Raw genomic sequence first — 18,552 nt, 5'->3', positions numbered from 1 at the left:
ATCTTGCTAATACAGCCTGCTTTATGATGTAATCTGTCTCCACGGCGATCCACATCCGGCAGATTCCCCCAGAGACTGGCAGCGGCCCACGGCTTCATGGTGCATTACATGTGTGTGTCTATACTGTCTACACATTTCTGCCTTTGTCCTGTGTTTCTTTTTCTCTGCTTCCTCTTCTTTCTTTCCGTTCACAAAGCCCTCCCGCCCTTTTGCCATCTCTATTCTGTCCCTCAGCCGATAAGGGACGCCGAACACAGAGAGAGACTGTCTAAGGACCCTCTTTATACATGAAAGCCAGAGTGGGGCCACTTCCTGTGGGACAGGAGAGTCTGTCTGCCTGGCCTCCATCCATCAAAGCTGGTGGTCTTTAGGAAACATTAACCTGCTTTAACCTGGTGAGGTAAATTATGCTAATTCTGACTTAAAGATACAGCACATCTGAAAACATGATCATTTTTACGACCACGGGTTGTTTGAATAATTAGTTGCGCATTTCGTTTGACCACAAAACGCCCACTAATGTTCTCCTTCAGCTGAAGATCATGTCAAAATTTCAACATTATTATCTTGAAAGATCAGTCTGACCTTCTGCTCTCCTTGTTGCCCAGAAACAACATCTAATTGGCTACTGACACTACCCAGAATCCCCACTGAGCACAAACTATGCCGCGTTTGCTTGAATGTAGGAAGGATCACTTTACTTACATGTATTCTCTGTGTGCTGAATGGACGGCCGCCGCGTTACTGTATCGCCAAAGCACAATTATGGAGGACAGGACGTCTAGAGTGGCATCAAACTGCAAATGAATGGACAACAATGACAAAGCGAAGCATTAAAATGCTAAAGTTAAAAACGTTGAAATAATAACAATTTAATTATATGAAGTGTTCGCATACTTACAGCAAACCCAAACGCTGATGCACTATGCCGCATTATAGAAACAGCTGCAAAGAGAATGAGAACAAATTTTCAAATGAAAATGATTTCAACTTAAAATGTTTTAATAGTTTAAAAAAATAGTTAAATTAGTTGGATAAACTTATTGTGAAGTATATATTGTAAAAAATGTTTAATATATTAAATTTTTAATATAGTCTTTATTTAATGTTTACCTTTAAAAAAATATATATATATATATATTTTTTTATTTAGAAAATAATAAATAAATACATAAATGAGAGTTCATAAGTTGGAAGAGCTGTAAATGTAAAGTATTTAATTTGGCAAAATATTGCAATAAATAAATAAATAAATTCAAAAGATATTTCCTTAGATGGACAGACTTTAAATGTGAAGTGTTTTTTTTAAAACATTGCCATAAACAAATACATACACACAGTAAAACTTTAATGTGAAGTGTTTATTAAACTTTTAAAAATGTTTAATAAATAAATACATTTTACTATTAAAAGTCCATTTGTTGTTGTTTTTTTTTTTTTTTTTTCATTTAAAGTAAAATAAATAAATTTTACAATGAAACATATAAAGTTAATTATTTGGACAAACAAATAATTCCTTTAACATTATGTTATAATGTCATTGGAAATGTTATGAATTAATATGAAGTTTAATTCCTATGTACTTTTCACAGCCTGTATCCAGTCACCATCCACTCCAGCATTCAGGAAGTATATATTGTTAATATTGATTTTGATAAGTGTTTGCCTCATATATATATCTAAACATTATATATATGTATGCATTCCCCTGCTGTAAAACTGTGTATGAATGATTTCCAGCAAGTAAAGTGGCCTGGATCAGATTTCATCTCTTCACACTGTGATGTCAGCACATGGTGTGGATCTGAGCTACTCAAACGGCAGTGTGGCTCGTGTCCAGTTATCGACCTTATATTGACCTCTAATGCACCTGAATCCTCTATCCTGAGACTGGATGAGATATTCCATCTTCTTCCCCTACAGGGTCAGCTAAACTCTCAAAGTACTCAGATCTGCATTTCAGGACAGTTTGTGCATCTAGTTTACATGTGCAATTGATTGTACAGTACAACAATATAGAATACACTCCAGTACCGTAAAGAATAGTAGAGTGTAGCATGGTACAGTATAGTGTAAACATATTTTTAGGGGGAACAAACTCAAAATTTTCTATCAAGGTTCCATTTTTTGGTTGTGTAGAACTATTCCAGCGAATACAGAACATTCCACTAATGTTAGCATGTGGTTCTGGTTTAGTTATTTTTGGGCATCCAATTCCAAACGTTCTAAAAATGTTCTCTTTAGTTTTTCTAGTATCCTAGCAAACACAGAACGTTCTGCTAATGCTAGTGTATGATTATGGCTGTTTGGGAAAAATATTCTGAATGTTTTCTTTAGGTTCTATTTTTTGCAATGCAGAAGTATCCCAGCCTACAATGTACGCTACTCTAACATTAACATATGGTTCCAGCTTGGTTACATTTTGTGAACTAATTCCAATGTTCTAAGAATGCTCTTTTTAGGATATTTTTTTTTTAGTGCTAACACAGAATGCTAATGTTAGTATATGGTCCAGTTTTGGTTACTTTTTAGGGAACCAATTCCAAATGTTCTAAGAATTTTCTCTTAAGGTTTCTTGAGGAGCAAAACAATCACAGAACATTATGTTAACATTAGCATATGGTTCCAAATGTTCTTAGAATGTTCTTTTTAGGAACGTTTTTAAAAAAGATTTTGTGGTGCAGTATCCCAGCAAACATGGAAGGCTCCCCAAATGTTACCGTATGGTTCCACTTTGGTTATTTTTGGGGAACCAATTCCAAGAATATTCTCTTTAGGTTCTATTTTTGTAAACATGAATTGAGAACCAATATTTATTATATTCCAATAGTTGGAATGACTGAATTAAGGTGGTGTTACAGCTTCAACCTTGCCAGAAGACTACAATAATCATGCTCAAATACACCAGTGTTGGTCTTGAGATAAAGTTTGCACACACATTCAAATGGCAGAAATCACAATCACACACTCTTTCTGTTCCTCAGGAACACCGTTAAAAATGAATAACGGAGCTGCTGCGGCATGAGATGAAAGATTTAGCCGTTTCTAAATGTAAACTCTGTTCCGTTTAGTAAAATCCACTCTGTTTTAGATGTCTTGCACCAGCCGATTTCAAGTCCTCAAGAGGCCAAACTCAAGAAACACACTGACCGTCAATAAAACATCCATAATCCATGCAGTCATTCATTGTCCTACAGAATCCCATCAGACACACTAAATGTTTCCACTCAAAAAAAAAAAAAAAAAACCCACACACTTTGTCTCTGGAAAAACATCTGCATCTTAATCTTACAACATACTGCAGGGGTTTTAGTTGTCCCACATGCAGTGCATCTTGGGTAACAAGCAAGGATTTATGAAGACTTGTCTGGGGAAAGCTGAACCATTCCCTGCTCATTAGGAAGTCATATTTATGCTGATATGTGAAGTCAGCAGCTTCTACAAGGAGTACTGATACTGCGGCCAGATCCGATCATGAAAATTATGAAGCTCGTAAAACCGTAGGATATTGTAGAATCACAATGAAGCATCATGTGAATAAAGGATTATGGTGGGTAATTAAGCTTCAGTCTGTCATTGGTGAACGCTTTGAAAGGACATTGAATTTCATAGGCACATCACAGAAGGCAATTTTGTGCAAAAAAAGAAAACTATCGATAACTGCTGCTAACTTAACTAATTTATGTAAGTATACTTACATATTTTACATAGGGCAAATTTTTAGTTTCTTGAAGCTGTTTCATCCGATGATATTTGCCAGGCTGTGTCTCTTAATGTGATTTATATATTTTTATTTTGTTTATTATTCATTTTACTATGAATTATTGTCATTATAAATTATTGTAAAAGTTTTTCAAAGCGTTCTTTTTTACCTTTATTTGACAAGAAAATAGGGGTGAAAAGGGAAACAATGGATGTTTTGTGAGCAAATGCGATTTGTAGTATACAAAATTTGGCAAGTCAATGTTGCGGTATTATTCATTACAGTACAATACAAGTTACGCAAGTCACCTGTATTAATATTGCGCAATTTATCAACGCTCATAAAGCTATGGTACCGAAATATTGGTTTGGTAACCTTTTTTACCTCAAGCTTATTTTGATATTCTTTGATACGAGTCTGCAAAATATTTATTGACAGCTAGATTTGGTCATATTTTTTAAGTTTAAAGTACAGTTACTTTAAATCATCACCATGTAACATTTTATTTTATGTCATTAACAGTTCTGCACATTCATGTTGCGTTATGTCTGTTTTCGTGTTGTGTTTCACCTGTGGTGTACGAAACAATCACGCAAACTTGCGTAACTCATACTGCAATGAAAAATATTGCAACACTGATTTTGTGCATATGTGGCTCAAAAAAGCTGATACACATTCCAGTAGGGTATGAATGTTTGATTTACCAGAACTTATGAGAAAATTTGCTCTTACAACACTGTAATGAAAAATATCGCAACACTGATTTTGTGCCTACTTTTATATTTTACAAGTCACTTTAAGCATATGTAGCTCAAAAAACCTGAAAAACACCCATTGTTGCAGGTTATGAATGTTACGAGAACATACGAGTAAATTTTCGTAAATTGATTTTATGTTTTTCCTATTTTACAAATCAGCATTTGAGCATATGTGACTCAAACAAAGCTGATACACATTCTAGTAGGTTATAAATGTTTGATTTGGGAAGACATATGAGAACATTTGCATAACTCAGTGCGCTAATGAAAAAAAATCACAACATTTATTTTGTGTTTACTCTCGTATTTTACAAGTCACTTTGGGCATAAGTAGCTCAAATAGACTGACAAACACTTATTCTTGCAGGTTATGAATGTTACGATAAAATACAAGAAAATTTGCATAACTCTTACAGTATTGTAAAAAAAATCTTAATATTGATTTTGTGTTTTTCATATTTTACAAATCAGCATTTGAGCATATGTGGTCCAAAAAACTCATACACATTCCAGTAGGTTATGAATGTTTGATTTACAGGAACAGTTGCGCAACTCATTCAGTGCGGTAATGAAAAATATCTCAGCGTTGATTTTATGTTTACTTTTGTATTTTACGGATCACATTTATGCTTATTTAGCTAAAAAAAACCTGACAAACACCCATTCTTCCAGGTTGTGCTAAGATGGCGCCGGTGAGATCGGCTGCCGTCACGACTGCTCCGACCAAACTTTGTCTTCTTTTGTTATTTTTTCGTATTGTTAACTATAAACACCGGTTTCTTTTTGTAAGATGGCCATTCTTACATACGACAGGGCCACTCTTATTTCTATTGGTGCACAATGCACTAACCTTTCGCCGTTTTTGAGCCCGGACCCATCCTGGCCAAGCGAGATCCTGAGGAGGAACAAAGGACGCGACCTGTACCGACGTCCTCGAGGGAAACGAGCCGGCGTCAGGAACAGGCTGAGGGCACGCGCACACCGCGCTCCCTTACCAAGTGTCCTGCTCGCCAATGTCCAGTCGCTGGATAACAAACTCGATGACCTCAGGGCAAGAGTCAGGTTCCAGAGGGACATTCGGGACTGCAACCTTCTCTGCTTCACCGAGACATGGCTGAACCCAGCGGTACCAGACCACGCCATCCAGCCGGCCGAGTTCTTCTCGGTTTACCGCTTGGACAGAACGCTGGACTCGGGGAAGACTAGGGGAGGTGGAGTATGTCTGATGGTGAACAAACACTGGTGCGACAGCGCGAGCATTGTACCCCTCTCACGCTCCTGCACACCGAATCTTGAACTTCTGACCATCAAATGTCGCCCTTTTTATCTCCCTCGGGAATTTAGCTCGGTCATCGTCAGTGCCGTTTATATTCCACCTCAAGCGGACACGGACACTGCGATATGGGATTTACATGAAACACTACACCTTCACCAGACACAGCACCGGGACGCCGCATTCATTGTTTTGGGAGATTTCAACAGTGCCAACCTCAAGCGTGCACTGCCGAACTTCCATCAGCACATCAGCTGCCCCACCAGGGGCGAAAGGACATTAGATCACTGTTACACCCCATACAAGAACAGCTACAAGGCACAGTCACAACCACCGTTTGGGAAATCGGACCACGCCGCCATCTTCCTCATGCCTGTTTACAAACAGAGGCTGAAACAGGAAGCCCCGGTGCAGAGGGAGGTCCAACGCTGGACGGACCAATCTGTGGCCGCTCTGCAGGACGCGCTAGATGACGCAGACTGGGACATGTTCCGGCGCAGCTCTGATGATGTCAGCTTGTTTACGGAAGCGGTTGTGGGATTTATAGAGAAACTAATGGATGATACGGTGCAGAAAACCATCATCAGGACGTTTCCCAACCAGAAGCCGTGGGTGGATAAAACCATCCGCGACGCCCTGAGATCCCGCTCCGCTGCCTACAACACAGGGCTCATCACCGGGAACATGGATGACTACAAGGCTGCATCTTACAGCGTGCGCAGATCGGTGAAGGAGGCGAAGCAGCGCTACGGGAGGAAACTAGAGTCGCAATTCCAACATGGCGGCTCTAGGAGCCTGTGGCAGGGACTTAGAACCATCACGGACTATAAAACACCACTCTCCAGATCGGGGAATGCGGACGCTTCTCTGGCTGACGAGCTGAACACTTTTTATGCTCGCTTCGAGGCTGCAGCTAATCACGCTAGCGGCGCTAGCAGTGCTAACTGCATGCACGCTGAGGAAGCCGGTGAGGACAACGTGTTCACCATCACGGAGCATGACGTGAGGAGGGCATTCAGGAGAGTGAACATCAGGAAGGCAGCAGGACCAGATGGCATCACAGGTCGGGTTCTGAAGGCCTGCGCTGACCAGCTAGCACAGGTGTTCACCGAGATCTTCAACCTCTCCCTGGAACAGTCCATAGTCCCCTCATGCTTTAAGCAGTCCACCATTGTTCCTGTCCCCAAGAAACCGCAGCCCACCTGCCTAAACGACTATCGCCCTGTAGCCCTCACATCAGTGGTGATGAAGTGCTTTGAGAGACTGGTCAGAGACTTCATCATTGCATCACTACCAGACACACTGGATCCACTACAGTTTGCATACAGGCATAACCGCTCCACGGAGGATGCCATCTCACACCTCCTCCACACCACAACAAGTCACCTGGACTGCAGAAAAGGGAATTATGTAAAAATGCTGTTTGTGGACTACAGTTCAGCGTTTAACACCATAATTCCCTCCACACTCACCTCCAAGTTGGAGGTCCTTGGTCTCAGCACATCCTTGTGCCAATGGATCTCCAGCTTCCTGAAGGACAGACAGCAAGCCGTACGGATGGGTAAACACACCTCATCCTCCATCACCCTAAGCACTGGAGCCCCTCAAGGTTGTGTTCTGAGCCCCCTGCTGTACTCACTGTACACTTATGACTGTGTGGCCACTTCCAACTCCACCACCATCATCAAGTTTGCTGATGACACTGTTGTGTTGGGCCCGATCTCAGACAACGACGAGGCGGCCTACATACAGGAGATTAAGAACCTGGAGAGTTGGTGCCAGGTGAATAGTCTACACCTGAACATCAGCAAAACTAAGGAGCTGATAGTGGACTTCAGTACGAAGCAGGAGCGGTCATACCAGCCGATCACGATCAACGGGACTCCAGTGGAGAGAGTGGACAGCTTCAGATACCTGGGTGTTCACATCACGCAGGACTTGACTTGGTCCTGTCATACCAGCACCCTGGTGAAGAAGGCCAGGCAGCGTCTGTACCATCTGAGACGCTTAAGGGACTTTAGACTTCCCTCTCGGGTGCTTAAGACTTTTTACACCTGCACCATCGAGAGCGTCCTGACGGGCAGCATCACTTCCTGGTTCGGGAACTGCACTATGCAGGACAGACGAGCCCTCCAGAGGGTGGTGCGTTCAGCGGAACGTACCATTCACACCGAGCTTCCTGACCTGCAGGAGATCTACAGCAAGCGGTGCCTGACCAGGGCCAGGAAGATAGTGAAGGACCTCAGCCATCCCAACAATGGACTCTTTTCTCTGCTGCGTTCAGGGAGACGCTTCCGCTCCATGAAGGCGAACACAGAGAGAATGAGGAGGAGCTTCTTCCCGCAGGCCATTCGGAGTCTTAACCACTCTCCACTCTAATCACATCACCCCACACTTCCACTTTGCACATTTTCAAATACAATCTGCACTAATTTGTAGAAGGTTACGTAAGGATAAATGAGTGGGACTTACATACCATTTGTCTTTGTCTTTAGTATTCCTTTACTCACTTATACACTTTACTGCACTGCACAGCACACGGACACTTTATCACTGACATACACTTTACTTTTTATAGAATCTATATAGAATCATATTCTATTTTTATTCTTCATATCTATTTTTATTCTCATATCTATTTGTTATTTTATTTTATTGCTAGTTTATTTCTGTATATATGTTTACTGTACTTTTTCTATTTGTATTTTTGTAAACTTGAGGTTTTTCTTAATTTTGTTGGACAATTTGTTGGACAGTCGTACAATACATTTCACTACATGTCGTATTATGTATGTATATGTATGTGACAAATAAAATTTGAATTTGAATTTGTGGATGTTTGAACATACATGAGCAATTCTGAAGAACGTTTGTTAGTTGAATCACACAATGAACGAATATGCTGCTGCTATGCAGCAAGAACCGTTTTGTGAAAGTTATTCTCAGATATATCAGTGGCGCATGATGCATAAACTCATTGAAGATCTTTTCCTTGACTGCTTAAGGAAGCTTTTGCTAGTGTCATGGATCAGCAGGACAAATATTTGTTGATTAAAATAGATATTCATGGTTTGTTGCGTGTCGGGTTTGTTGCGGGGGTGGTGATGGCGCAGTGGATAAGACACATGCCTTTGGTGTGAGAGACCCGGGTTCGAATCCACTGTGAGACACCAATGTGTCCCTGAGCAAGACACTTAACCCCTAGTTGCTCCAGAGGCGTGCGACCTCTGACATATATATATATAGCAATTGTAAGTCGCTTTGGATAAAAGCGTCAGGTAAATGTAACGGCACTTTCTACTTTCTTTTGGGTGTTTCTTCAGTGAAAATAGGGCAGAGTCTTTAGAGACGGCGAGTTGCAGAATGTTGAAATTCAACACAACAGCTGCTCTGAAAAACCTGTCTTCCACTCGGTCTGTCTTTTTGCCTCACACACACATTGCATCTTCACACACAAACCAAAACAGGGAATGTGATCTAGTTTCTGTGTCAGAGCTGGTGAATAAATTTGCATGTTGTTATCACTTACAGGATATTTTCAGCCATCTTCTAAGTATGGAGTCACTAGAAAGACTTCTGACTGGTCAATGTTATGATACTACAAAAATTAAATACTTAAACCTATACTAGATAATAAAGTTAAATATATTTGATCAGTTATAGAATTAGTTCTGTCAGTATCAGTTCTAATACTAATATTAAACATTTTCTAACTGTGTTTAAGCCAATGTATACAGTTAGCATATTATAGAGCTGGGTCAATATTAAGTTACATATTTAAGACATATTTAAGAAATTTGTTTTATTTTGCCATTCATTGCACCACTGATCAACACAGTGGTCTTTGTTTTTGAATGATTCAGCATTTTTGAATGAATCAAGTGAGTCAGTGATTCAGTGAGCCATTCATAATGACAGTTGCTAAATTTGAAACTATCCTTATGTATAACTTATGTATATACAGTGCCCTCCAAAAGACAAAATTGCTCTGTTGGATGTGGAGTCAAGACATTTACAAATATGATTAAAAGATGAATATGAGACAAAACTACAGAATGTCACATTTTATTATTGATTCAACACATAGATGTTTTACCAAATAAAAAGGACAGCACTTTTAGAGTTTCATCCCTCTATCTGATGTGAGCATAAGTATTGGAGCAGTTGCCTCACAGCTCTTTCTAAGTGATCAGCTGTGTCCTGCTGCATTAATTCTTCAGATATTAAAAGCAGGGAATGTGTCGTATCAGTTATATCCATTACTTCTGTATTCTGAATCCTGCATTCGATGATGACACACACAAACCAGGATGAAGATGAGGGAGCTGACTTTGAGAGAAAAGCAAGCAATTTAGATGCTAAAAGAAATGAGGAAGTCAATTAGAGCTATAGCAAAAACAAAGGGCATGGAGAAATCAAGAGTTTGGAAACCACCAGCGACACCAGCAACCAACAATGACTTGATCGGCTGAGAAAACAACAGTAGTTGATGACAGACAAATCATAAAAGCTGTGAAAATGAACCCTAAAAGACGTGTCTGTAAAATCACCAACAACTTCCAGAAAGCTGGGGTGATGCTCTGACAATCTACTGTCTTCAGGAGACTTTGACACAGAATTACAGATGCTACACAGCAAGATGCAAAACTCTGACCAGCACCAAAAATAGAAAGGCAAGATTAGAGTTTGCAAAAAAGCACAAAGGTGAGCCAGAAGAGTTTTGGAACTGTGTTTATGGACCGATGAGACAAAGATGAACCTTTATCTAAGTGATGGGAAAGCAAAAATGTGGAGAAAAAAAGGGAACTGCAATGATCCCAAGCATACAGCCTCATCTGTAAAGCATGGTGGAGGTGGTGTCATGGCATGGGCATGCATGGCTGCCTCTGGAACAGGCCCTCTCAACTTTACTGATGACTTAATGTATGATGATAGTCGCAGAATGAATTTGGAAGGGTACAAAACCATCTTGCCTACCAATATTCAAGAAAATGCCACCAGATTCATTGGGAAGTGCTTCATATTGCATCAGGACAATGACCCAAAACACCAGTTCAGTCAAGGAATTTATAAGGGCAAAGAAATGGAAAGTCTTAGATTGCCCAAGTCAATCTCCAGATTTAAATCAGATTGAACATGAACTTCACCAGCTGGAGAGGAGAGTAAAGGCAGAAACTCCCCAAAACAAGCAACAATTGGAATTGTCTTCATTAAAGGCTGGGAAAGTATTTCAAAGGATGAGACCAAGAGTCTGGTGATGTCTATGGGTCACAGACTCACTGCTGTGATTGTGTGCAAGGGATCTGCAACTAAATAATAGCTTTTAATCTTTTATATCTGCCTTATGTTCAACTGTCCCAATATTTATGCTCACATCAATGAGTGGGATGAACTCTAAAAGTGCTGTTCTTTTTATTTGGTAAAACATGTATGTGTTGAAACGGCTAATAATAAAATGTGACATTCTGTAGTTTTGTTTCATATTCATCTTTTAATCATATTTGCAAATGTCTTGACTCCACAGCCAACAGAGCAATTTTGTCTCTGTTTCAATATTTAGGGAGGGCACTGTATATGCCACTTCAGATGTAGCTTCTGTGCCACTTTTGCAATGCAAAGATGGATTTTAGTTGATCTCGATTTAATTTCACTGCATCAGCCCTATAGTGTCTTATTCAAATAATTATTCAAAATGAGTAGATTGAGGAATTTACATGAAAGATGGCACATCCTCTGTACTATGGTTAGAAAGCTTGCCCTTATGAAAATAAATGCCCCTTTAAGTGGGGAAATATTGCTCCTTAATGGAAAAATTAATTTCTGTCACTGGTTTAGGATTATTTTTCAGCGTCCTCACTGAACAGTGTTGGTTCAGTGTCCAAAGTGTTCTACTTTTTATAGAAATGGTCACCCCAATTTTAATGTTAAAGCCGATATACGGCTAGTTTTAAGAGTTTTCTAAAGTAGCCTATACAAATAGGCTAAAATGCTAATGCTAAAATGACGGCAACTAATAAAATTGCCTACAATAGCGTTTTTGTCACTCACAATACTAAAAAAAGCTAATCCGACTGAAACTAACACTAATACTAAAACCAATGGTAAACCTTTGGCAATAAATTTATTCTAATAGTGCTAAATAAAGACATCGTTGCAATAGTCAATGTGACATGAGAGTTCAACCGCAGACAATTTCTTCTCTTCCATTTCAGTCTTCAACCCACGTTCACGAGAGTCCCAGCATAATATGTTGTGTTACTTTCGTAAACGCGTGTCGAAGACTGACACGCAAGAGAATAAATTGTGGAATAAAGTCATTACTTTTGTTTTCTTTGCACACAAAAATGATTATTGTAGCTTCATAAAATTAAGGTTGAACCACTGATGTCATATGGAGTATTTTAACAATTTTTTTAACGATTCTTTCTGGGCCTTGAACAAGTCAGTTGTGTACTGTCTATGTAGGATCAGAAAGCTCTCGGATTTCATCAAAAATATCTTAATTTGTGTTCCGGAGATGAACGAAGGTCTTACAGGTTTGGAACGACATGAGAGTGAGTAATTAACGATACAATGTTTATTTTTGGATGAACCCTTTAATGTTAAAACTAATATGTTAAAGCTATAGATATTCCATTCAACTAGATATTTGTCTGACTGTTTACCAACGGAAATCTGTGAGACTGTGACTTTTTTAGCCTTTCATCTAGTTGTTCTCACAAACCCGTTTACTTGACTGTGTTGATGTTTTAAAAAACGAGGAGGTGCAGAGAGGGCAAAGCACCCTCCACCTCTCTTCGCTCTCTCTCTATCTGTCTTCCATCTTTTATTTTTAGACTCGGGGCTCTATGGGAGTTGGCATGCTGGCTTTTACAGGCTGGTAGTGCTGAATGCATTAATATCAGAGCGAACTGCCCCTCCTCTATCCGTGACCTCTCCTTGCCAGTGTGATATTTACATTCTCTGCCTACCGCAAGAAAAATTCCACACGCACACACATACTAATTTTCTTTTCTTCAGTTTGAAGTCAGTTCGTTCTTCAGGAATTGGCATTTAAATACAGTTCGCTGCACCAAATAGGGCTTATTTCCCGCAACGGATTAATTTCTGGACGTGTTTATTAGGTTTGGAGGTATGCGAGCGCATTTGTGCTTGTGTGTGAAGCAGAAGACATTCTGGCGCTGAGAGCGTGTTAATTGGCTGCGCTGGAAGCCGCAAGACATCTGGGAATTCAGGTCTCACAGTCTGGCATATATTAGACCATTTCTCTTCTTCTCCTCCTTTCTTCCATCCTTCCTTCTTTCCGCCTTCATTAGTTTCCAAACGCCTCTAAAACGTACACAAACCTCGCCGCACACACCCGTTCGGTCCCTTCAGGCTGACAGGAGTAGCGCAGCCATTAATGAAAAACGAGCCATCCCGCTTATATTTCAGGGAAGATAGCGAGACTCGGAATGCCTGATCAGACACTTTATCTGAACCGATTCGAGGATAATTCGGTTAAAACCATAATCCAGCCGTCAAATATAGATTTGATCTTCTCAAAACCCATACTGACCTAAATGCATGCCACCCAAACATAAGAAGACTGCATGGAAGTCGAGATGGTATTTTTATGGCTTTTAGTGCATATTTATTGAGGTCTCTATATGCTAATGTACTTCTAAATAGCGTGGCAGATGGAAAACGGGTGACAAAATCACACAGGCTTACATTAAAGAGGGTTAAAAGTAATTTCTAGAGAGTTGAATATCATAGAGACTTGAGTTGGCCAGTATAAAACTATCTAGCAACCATGCAATGAAATAGCTACCACCAGAGAACTGTCAACATGCAAGTTAACTTACTACCCTAAAATCTCAGAGGGTTTAAAAAAAAAAAAAATGCAAAAGAGGTTTGGCAGACAAAAAAAGTTTGGTCTTTTGACACTGTCATTGTACTAAAAGCATCCTGTAAGTTTCAGAACTCAAAACTTTCTTGTTAGACTTAAAACAACTTATTTTGAAGGCAGTCTGCCAAAACGACCACTTGTGGAATGTATGACTCTATGATGTAATAGTGTGGATAAGCACCGCCTCCACAGACGAAGATCAACGCCTGCTTCTACATCGCTGCTTGTTTAGCTCCGCCCACCAATTCGCACATGTAGTGTTTACGAGAGAAGTGAACGCGCAGGTCTACGCAGAAACCAAACAATAAAGATGTTCTGAAGACAACAAAATGCTGTGCAGTGCCAAGTTGTGGAAAAAGTGTTTGCATTGCCTTCCTTGAACTTTGAACTTTACTAGAACTACTACCCAGAACACTCTAGTAAGCAACTACATAGCAATCACCCAGAGCACCCTATGAACCACATAGCAACTCTCCAGTACTCCCTGGCAACCTGCATGGAGATCGAGATGGGATTTTTGTAGCTTTTAGTACATATTTATTAACTTTTGAGGTCTCTATACAGCTCTCTGGAATACTTGATTCTGACTGGTCAATCGCAATATTCTAAAGTGTGTTAAAGTATTCCGCGATAACAACTGTCATCATTAGCAAGGCTGAATCATCCAAGTATTTGGGCATTTTTTTGGCAATGCATCAGCTTAGTTTTATAGACAAGGTCAATGTCAAACAGTTCCTTGACTTAAAATAAACGCTGATCAAATATTTTGTTTTCCCACCTATGTTTAGTATATAAATATTTGCTAGTTGTTGACAGGTTTGTGTGTTTGAATGTCTGAAAAGGGTTAAACTGGAACAAGAAGTGAGTGTACTGTAATGTAATAAAAACGTAATATTAATATGTAATTTAAAGAAAAAGTTTAATTTAGCTCAAAGGGAATCATTTATGATTTTATAGAGATTTGAACAGAATCACTGTTACGGCGATTCACTGAACGAGCCGTATAACAAACTCTGCACTGGATATTAAAATCCAAAATATAGTGAAAACACTATTAAATAGCACAGTAACAAGATCGGCAGTTTAAGACGTTAACTTGTGGGCACAAAACACAAGATAGTTCTCTTTTCAATATAAATAAGATTTTATTTATATAAACCTAAGACATGTAAACTAATCTAACACATGAACACAAGCATTCACACGTTGCAGAAAGAGAGAAAGTGAGGAAAGGATGAGTTTAAGAGAATGGAAATGTTAAATCCCAAATTTACAGCAATATGTTCAATTGCATAGACCTTAACAACCATCAATCACTTATTTAACCCTTGCTTTGTGTTTCTCAATGGGGCTAAAATTTATATTAACTGCACCTGATTCAGTTAGAACCTGGAGGTGTTACTTGCTTGCTTTGCTAAGAGAATCCCTTTTGTCGTCGTTGTCGTTGCAGGAAAGGGGTTCCCCGAAGTGTCTGATTGGTTGAGAGTTCAGGAGTCGTGAAGTGACGTCTTGGGAAGCCAATGGTTGGGCGTTGGCTGAGGATGCGGAGTTGTGGCTGGTAGAAGTTTTGAGGCAGTCACAGACTCCAGTTGAACTCAGAGACGAGGTGTGGCTGCAAAACTTAACTGAGTACATGAAACTCACAACGGAAAAGAAAATAAATTAAAGTAAAAGAATAAAGGGATGTAAAGAGACTAGGTTGGTTTTCTTCCCATCGCGGTAGCAGCTGGCATGTGGGCCAGAACATGCTCAAAGAGCAGCGTCAAAACGCTGTGGCAAAAGAGAAGAGGAGGAGAAGGGAGAGGACCAAGAAAGCATTTTTAAGAAGAAGAGGAGAAGGGTGACTAAGAGGTTGTAAGAGAGCATTTTTAAGAAGAAGAGAGAGTTTGATGGTGTCCTGAGTTTTTAAACTCGGCTTTCAGACCGTCCCATCTGGACGTCTTGACCAATTAGATACTGTCCTTGCTCGGGGTATTGCTTTGTTTCTCCACTCCATCAATAAATCAACATGTTATCTGTTCAGTCAGAAGTCCGAACTTTACAGGCCCTTGCAAAGTATACTTTTGAACATGGTTTCTATAACAAGACTATGATACATTTGACAAAGAATTGTTTGGAAGAAACATTTAAAGCATGATTTTTGAAGCATAACCAAACACGCATAGGAATCCTTCAGCTATTCAATAATGATCCAAAAGACATACATAATATTTGATTAAGATATGATAGTCTAATAAGTGGGTTACAAACATAATATGGGGTTCTGCATAGAAATGTTCTTTTAGGATGATTTTATGTGCATATGAAAACGAAAGTGTTTGTGTAGTTCTATGGAGAACAAAGGCATGTTCTTTAGACAAAGGGATTTTGGTTTGGTCTGTCGTGGGGGAGAAGTCAGTCTAAGGAAGCTCGTGAATTCAATCGTGGAACACGTGATGGCCATCTCTTTGACCATCAGTCTTGATTATTTGCCCCAAATTTGAGGGTCTCCTTCCTGAATTGGAATTATCAAAAAGTGTTCTTTTATCTCAAAGTTGTAAGCTGTTCTGTGAAAAAGTTGGTTAGTTTGCTTGCTTCAGACTAGTGGTGCCAGAATCTAATTTATGACATTGTCCTTTTTCCTTGGGTGCTCTCTGAATTCCAGCTCCTCAGGTTTCAATGTTCTGATGCATCTTAAATTTGTCTGATTCAGTCTCTGATATTCTACAGTACTAGAGAGGAAGTGAGGCTTTCTGTCAAGTATTTTATATAATGATGTTAAATGCTAATGCTAATCTGTATCTCTTTTATGCACTCCTGTCACATAATATAATTGCAACTGAAATTAATATTTATTTCCATTTAGGTGACTTCAGAGAGGCTAGCAAAAGCAAGCTAGCTTAGAAAACACAAGAGCCCACCCTCCCTGCAAATCACTCTCCAAAGCCACGCCTCCTCCAAAACACATGAACAAAAACACATCACAAAATAAACCATTTCGTCAACAAAATGGTGGTTGTTCATGCCATAGCTAGCTGCTATGCTAAACGCCAAAAAAAAGTAGAACAAATCTCATTCCTGTGATCAAAAATCCATTAGCAAGCATACAAATTAATGCAAAAAAAATAAAAATCCTAAGATTTTATTGTGTTTTTACAGGTTAATTTACCAAAACAATTAGCTCTATCTCTGTTATTTGCCCTTACCAGCTGCCTGCAATCATTTCATTTCCTTTGACGCCAAAACGTCGCCAATTACTGATTGAGCGAGACGACTAAATGACAGAATCTCTCAGGCGTCGTTACTCTGGAGTTGATATGTGACTGTATCTTCACAGCCTGGCAACGTGTGTCCCAGAGTCCCCGTCCAACTCTGGAAGTGTAAGGTGAGTCATTTCCATCCCAAGGGATGGAGCAAGAAACCATTCCCTCTAAATCATACATCAAATCCAGGGCGAGACTTCTGTTAGCTGCTCCAAGATTAAACCACATGGCCTGGAACCAGTCTCCAAAATGATTAAGCGCACTTTCTTCTGAGAAAACAACAGTAGTCTGCATAAGGCCAACTTGAGCATTCCGGCTTAAAGATTTAGGGGGAATATTCGGGGTTCAAGTTAAGCTCTATCAAAAGCATTTGAGGCATACTGCTGATTAAAACCTAAAATGTCCCTCAGATCTTTTTGGAAATGGAAGGTCAGGATGAGTTCACTGCATTTTGTGATACAGTTTTCCAGAAAACAGCAACTGTGATCCAGATATTGCATACTGAAAATTCACAATACAGTCTATAGTGCAGAAATAGTAAGGATAGTATGCAAGTATGCTATTGAAAACGTAGAATGGTCTCCACAGTGGGTAAAACTCTTTTTAAGTACATTTTATACTCAAAAGAGCAAGAACAATTCCATTTTTGTATTATATGATCACTTTTCTTTGACAGTCTTCCAGTTTTGTACCTTTAAGGATATTCTGTGTTTGTAGTTGAGAATAAAGTGTGTTTTAAATGTATTTGGTTTACGATGTCCCTGTGGGTCTCAGTTTATCCTTTGCACTTTCTTTCAGCAAAGATTATCAAAGTAATCTTGCAGAACAGCCGTGAGGAAACTAGTCAAACCTGATCTTGTGTATCAACCTCATGGCACTGAACCAAACTACACACAGCTGTTGGCTCTGGTTAACCCGGGAAAATTTTGTAGAGAGATAATTATCTCACTAGAATTATATAGAGATAATTTAGAATTATATTAATATATATATAATATATTCTCTATAGAATTATATTAATATTCTTAAATACAAATTATATAATTTGTAATTAACTGTATTATTATATAAATTACATATAATTTGTTTATTTAATATTATTATGAATTATATAATTAAATAAATTAATTAAAAATATATATATATTTTATAATGACACATATAAAATATAATAGTTATATATTTATTTGATATTATGTAGATGATAGATAGATTATATATATATATATATATATATATATATATATAAATTACATATACATTTTGTTATTGCATGTATTATAAAAAACATTATAATTATATTTTATTATGATATTTATATATAATATACATTTTGTAAAAATAACATTAAATATTAAATGCATCATAATACATTAATATATAGAATTCTATTTTGTATATATTTTTAATCACATATTTTGCATTTACATCTATTATTTATATAATTAATTATTTAATTAAATAATATATAAAATCTACAAATATTCCAAATGATTATATAATGATACATAAAATAAAAATATAACATTAATACATTTCATATATTATATATCATAACTTTTTGTAAAAGTAATATAAAAAGTTCTATGTACATATATAATTTCATTTATGTATATATAATGTACATATAAAATGTATGTATATAAAAAAAATAATGTCATATAAATGTTTGTATTAATATATTA

The 18,552-nt window shown here is 38.4% G+C and overlaps 1 protein-coding gene across 1 annotated transcript in view; it reads right to left on the bottom strand.

The window, feature by feature from the left end:
* Positions 1 to 18,552, bottom strand: part of LOC306875306 (transmembrane protein 163b) — a gene marked incomplete at its 5' end in the record, with an annotated part of 37,260 nt that overhangs the window by 17,321 nt on the left and 1,387 nt on the right. The window contains 2 exons of the mRNA XM_079425774.1: positions 706 to 797; positions 902 to 945. Of these exons, the coding sequence (XP_079281900.1) occupies positions 706 to 797; positions 902 to 945 (136 nt within the window). The remainder of the gene's footprint in view (positions 1 to 705; positions 798 to 901; positions 946 to 18,552) is intronic.

Source organism: Barbus barbus (assembly GCF_936440315.1).
Source record: "Barbus barbus genome assembly, chromosome: 9".
In the NCBI taxonomy this organism is placed as follows: Eukaryota; Metazoa; Chordata; class Actinopteri; order Cypriniformes; family Cyprinidae; genus Barbus; species Barbus barbus.
This window is presented reverse-complemented; position numbering and strand designations above follow the sequence as displayed.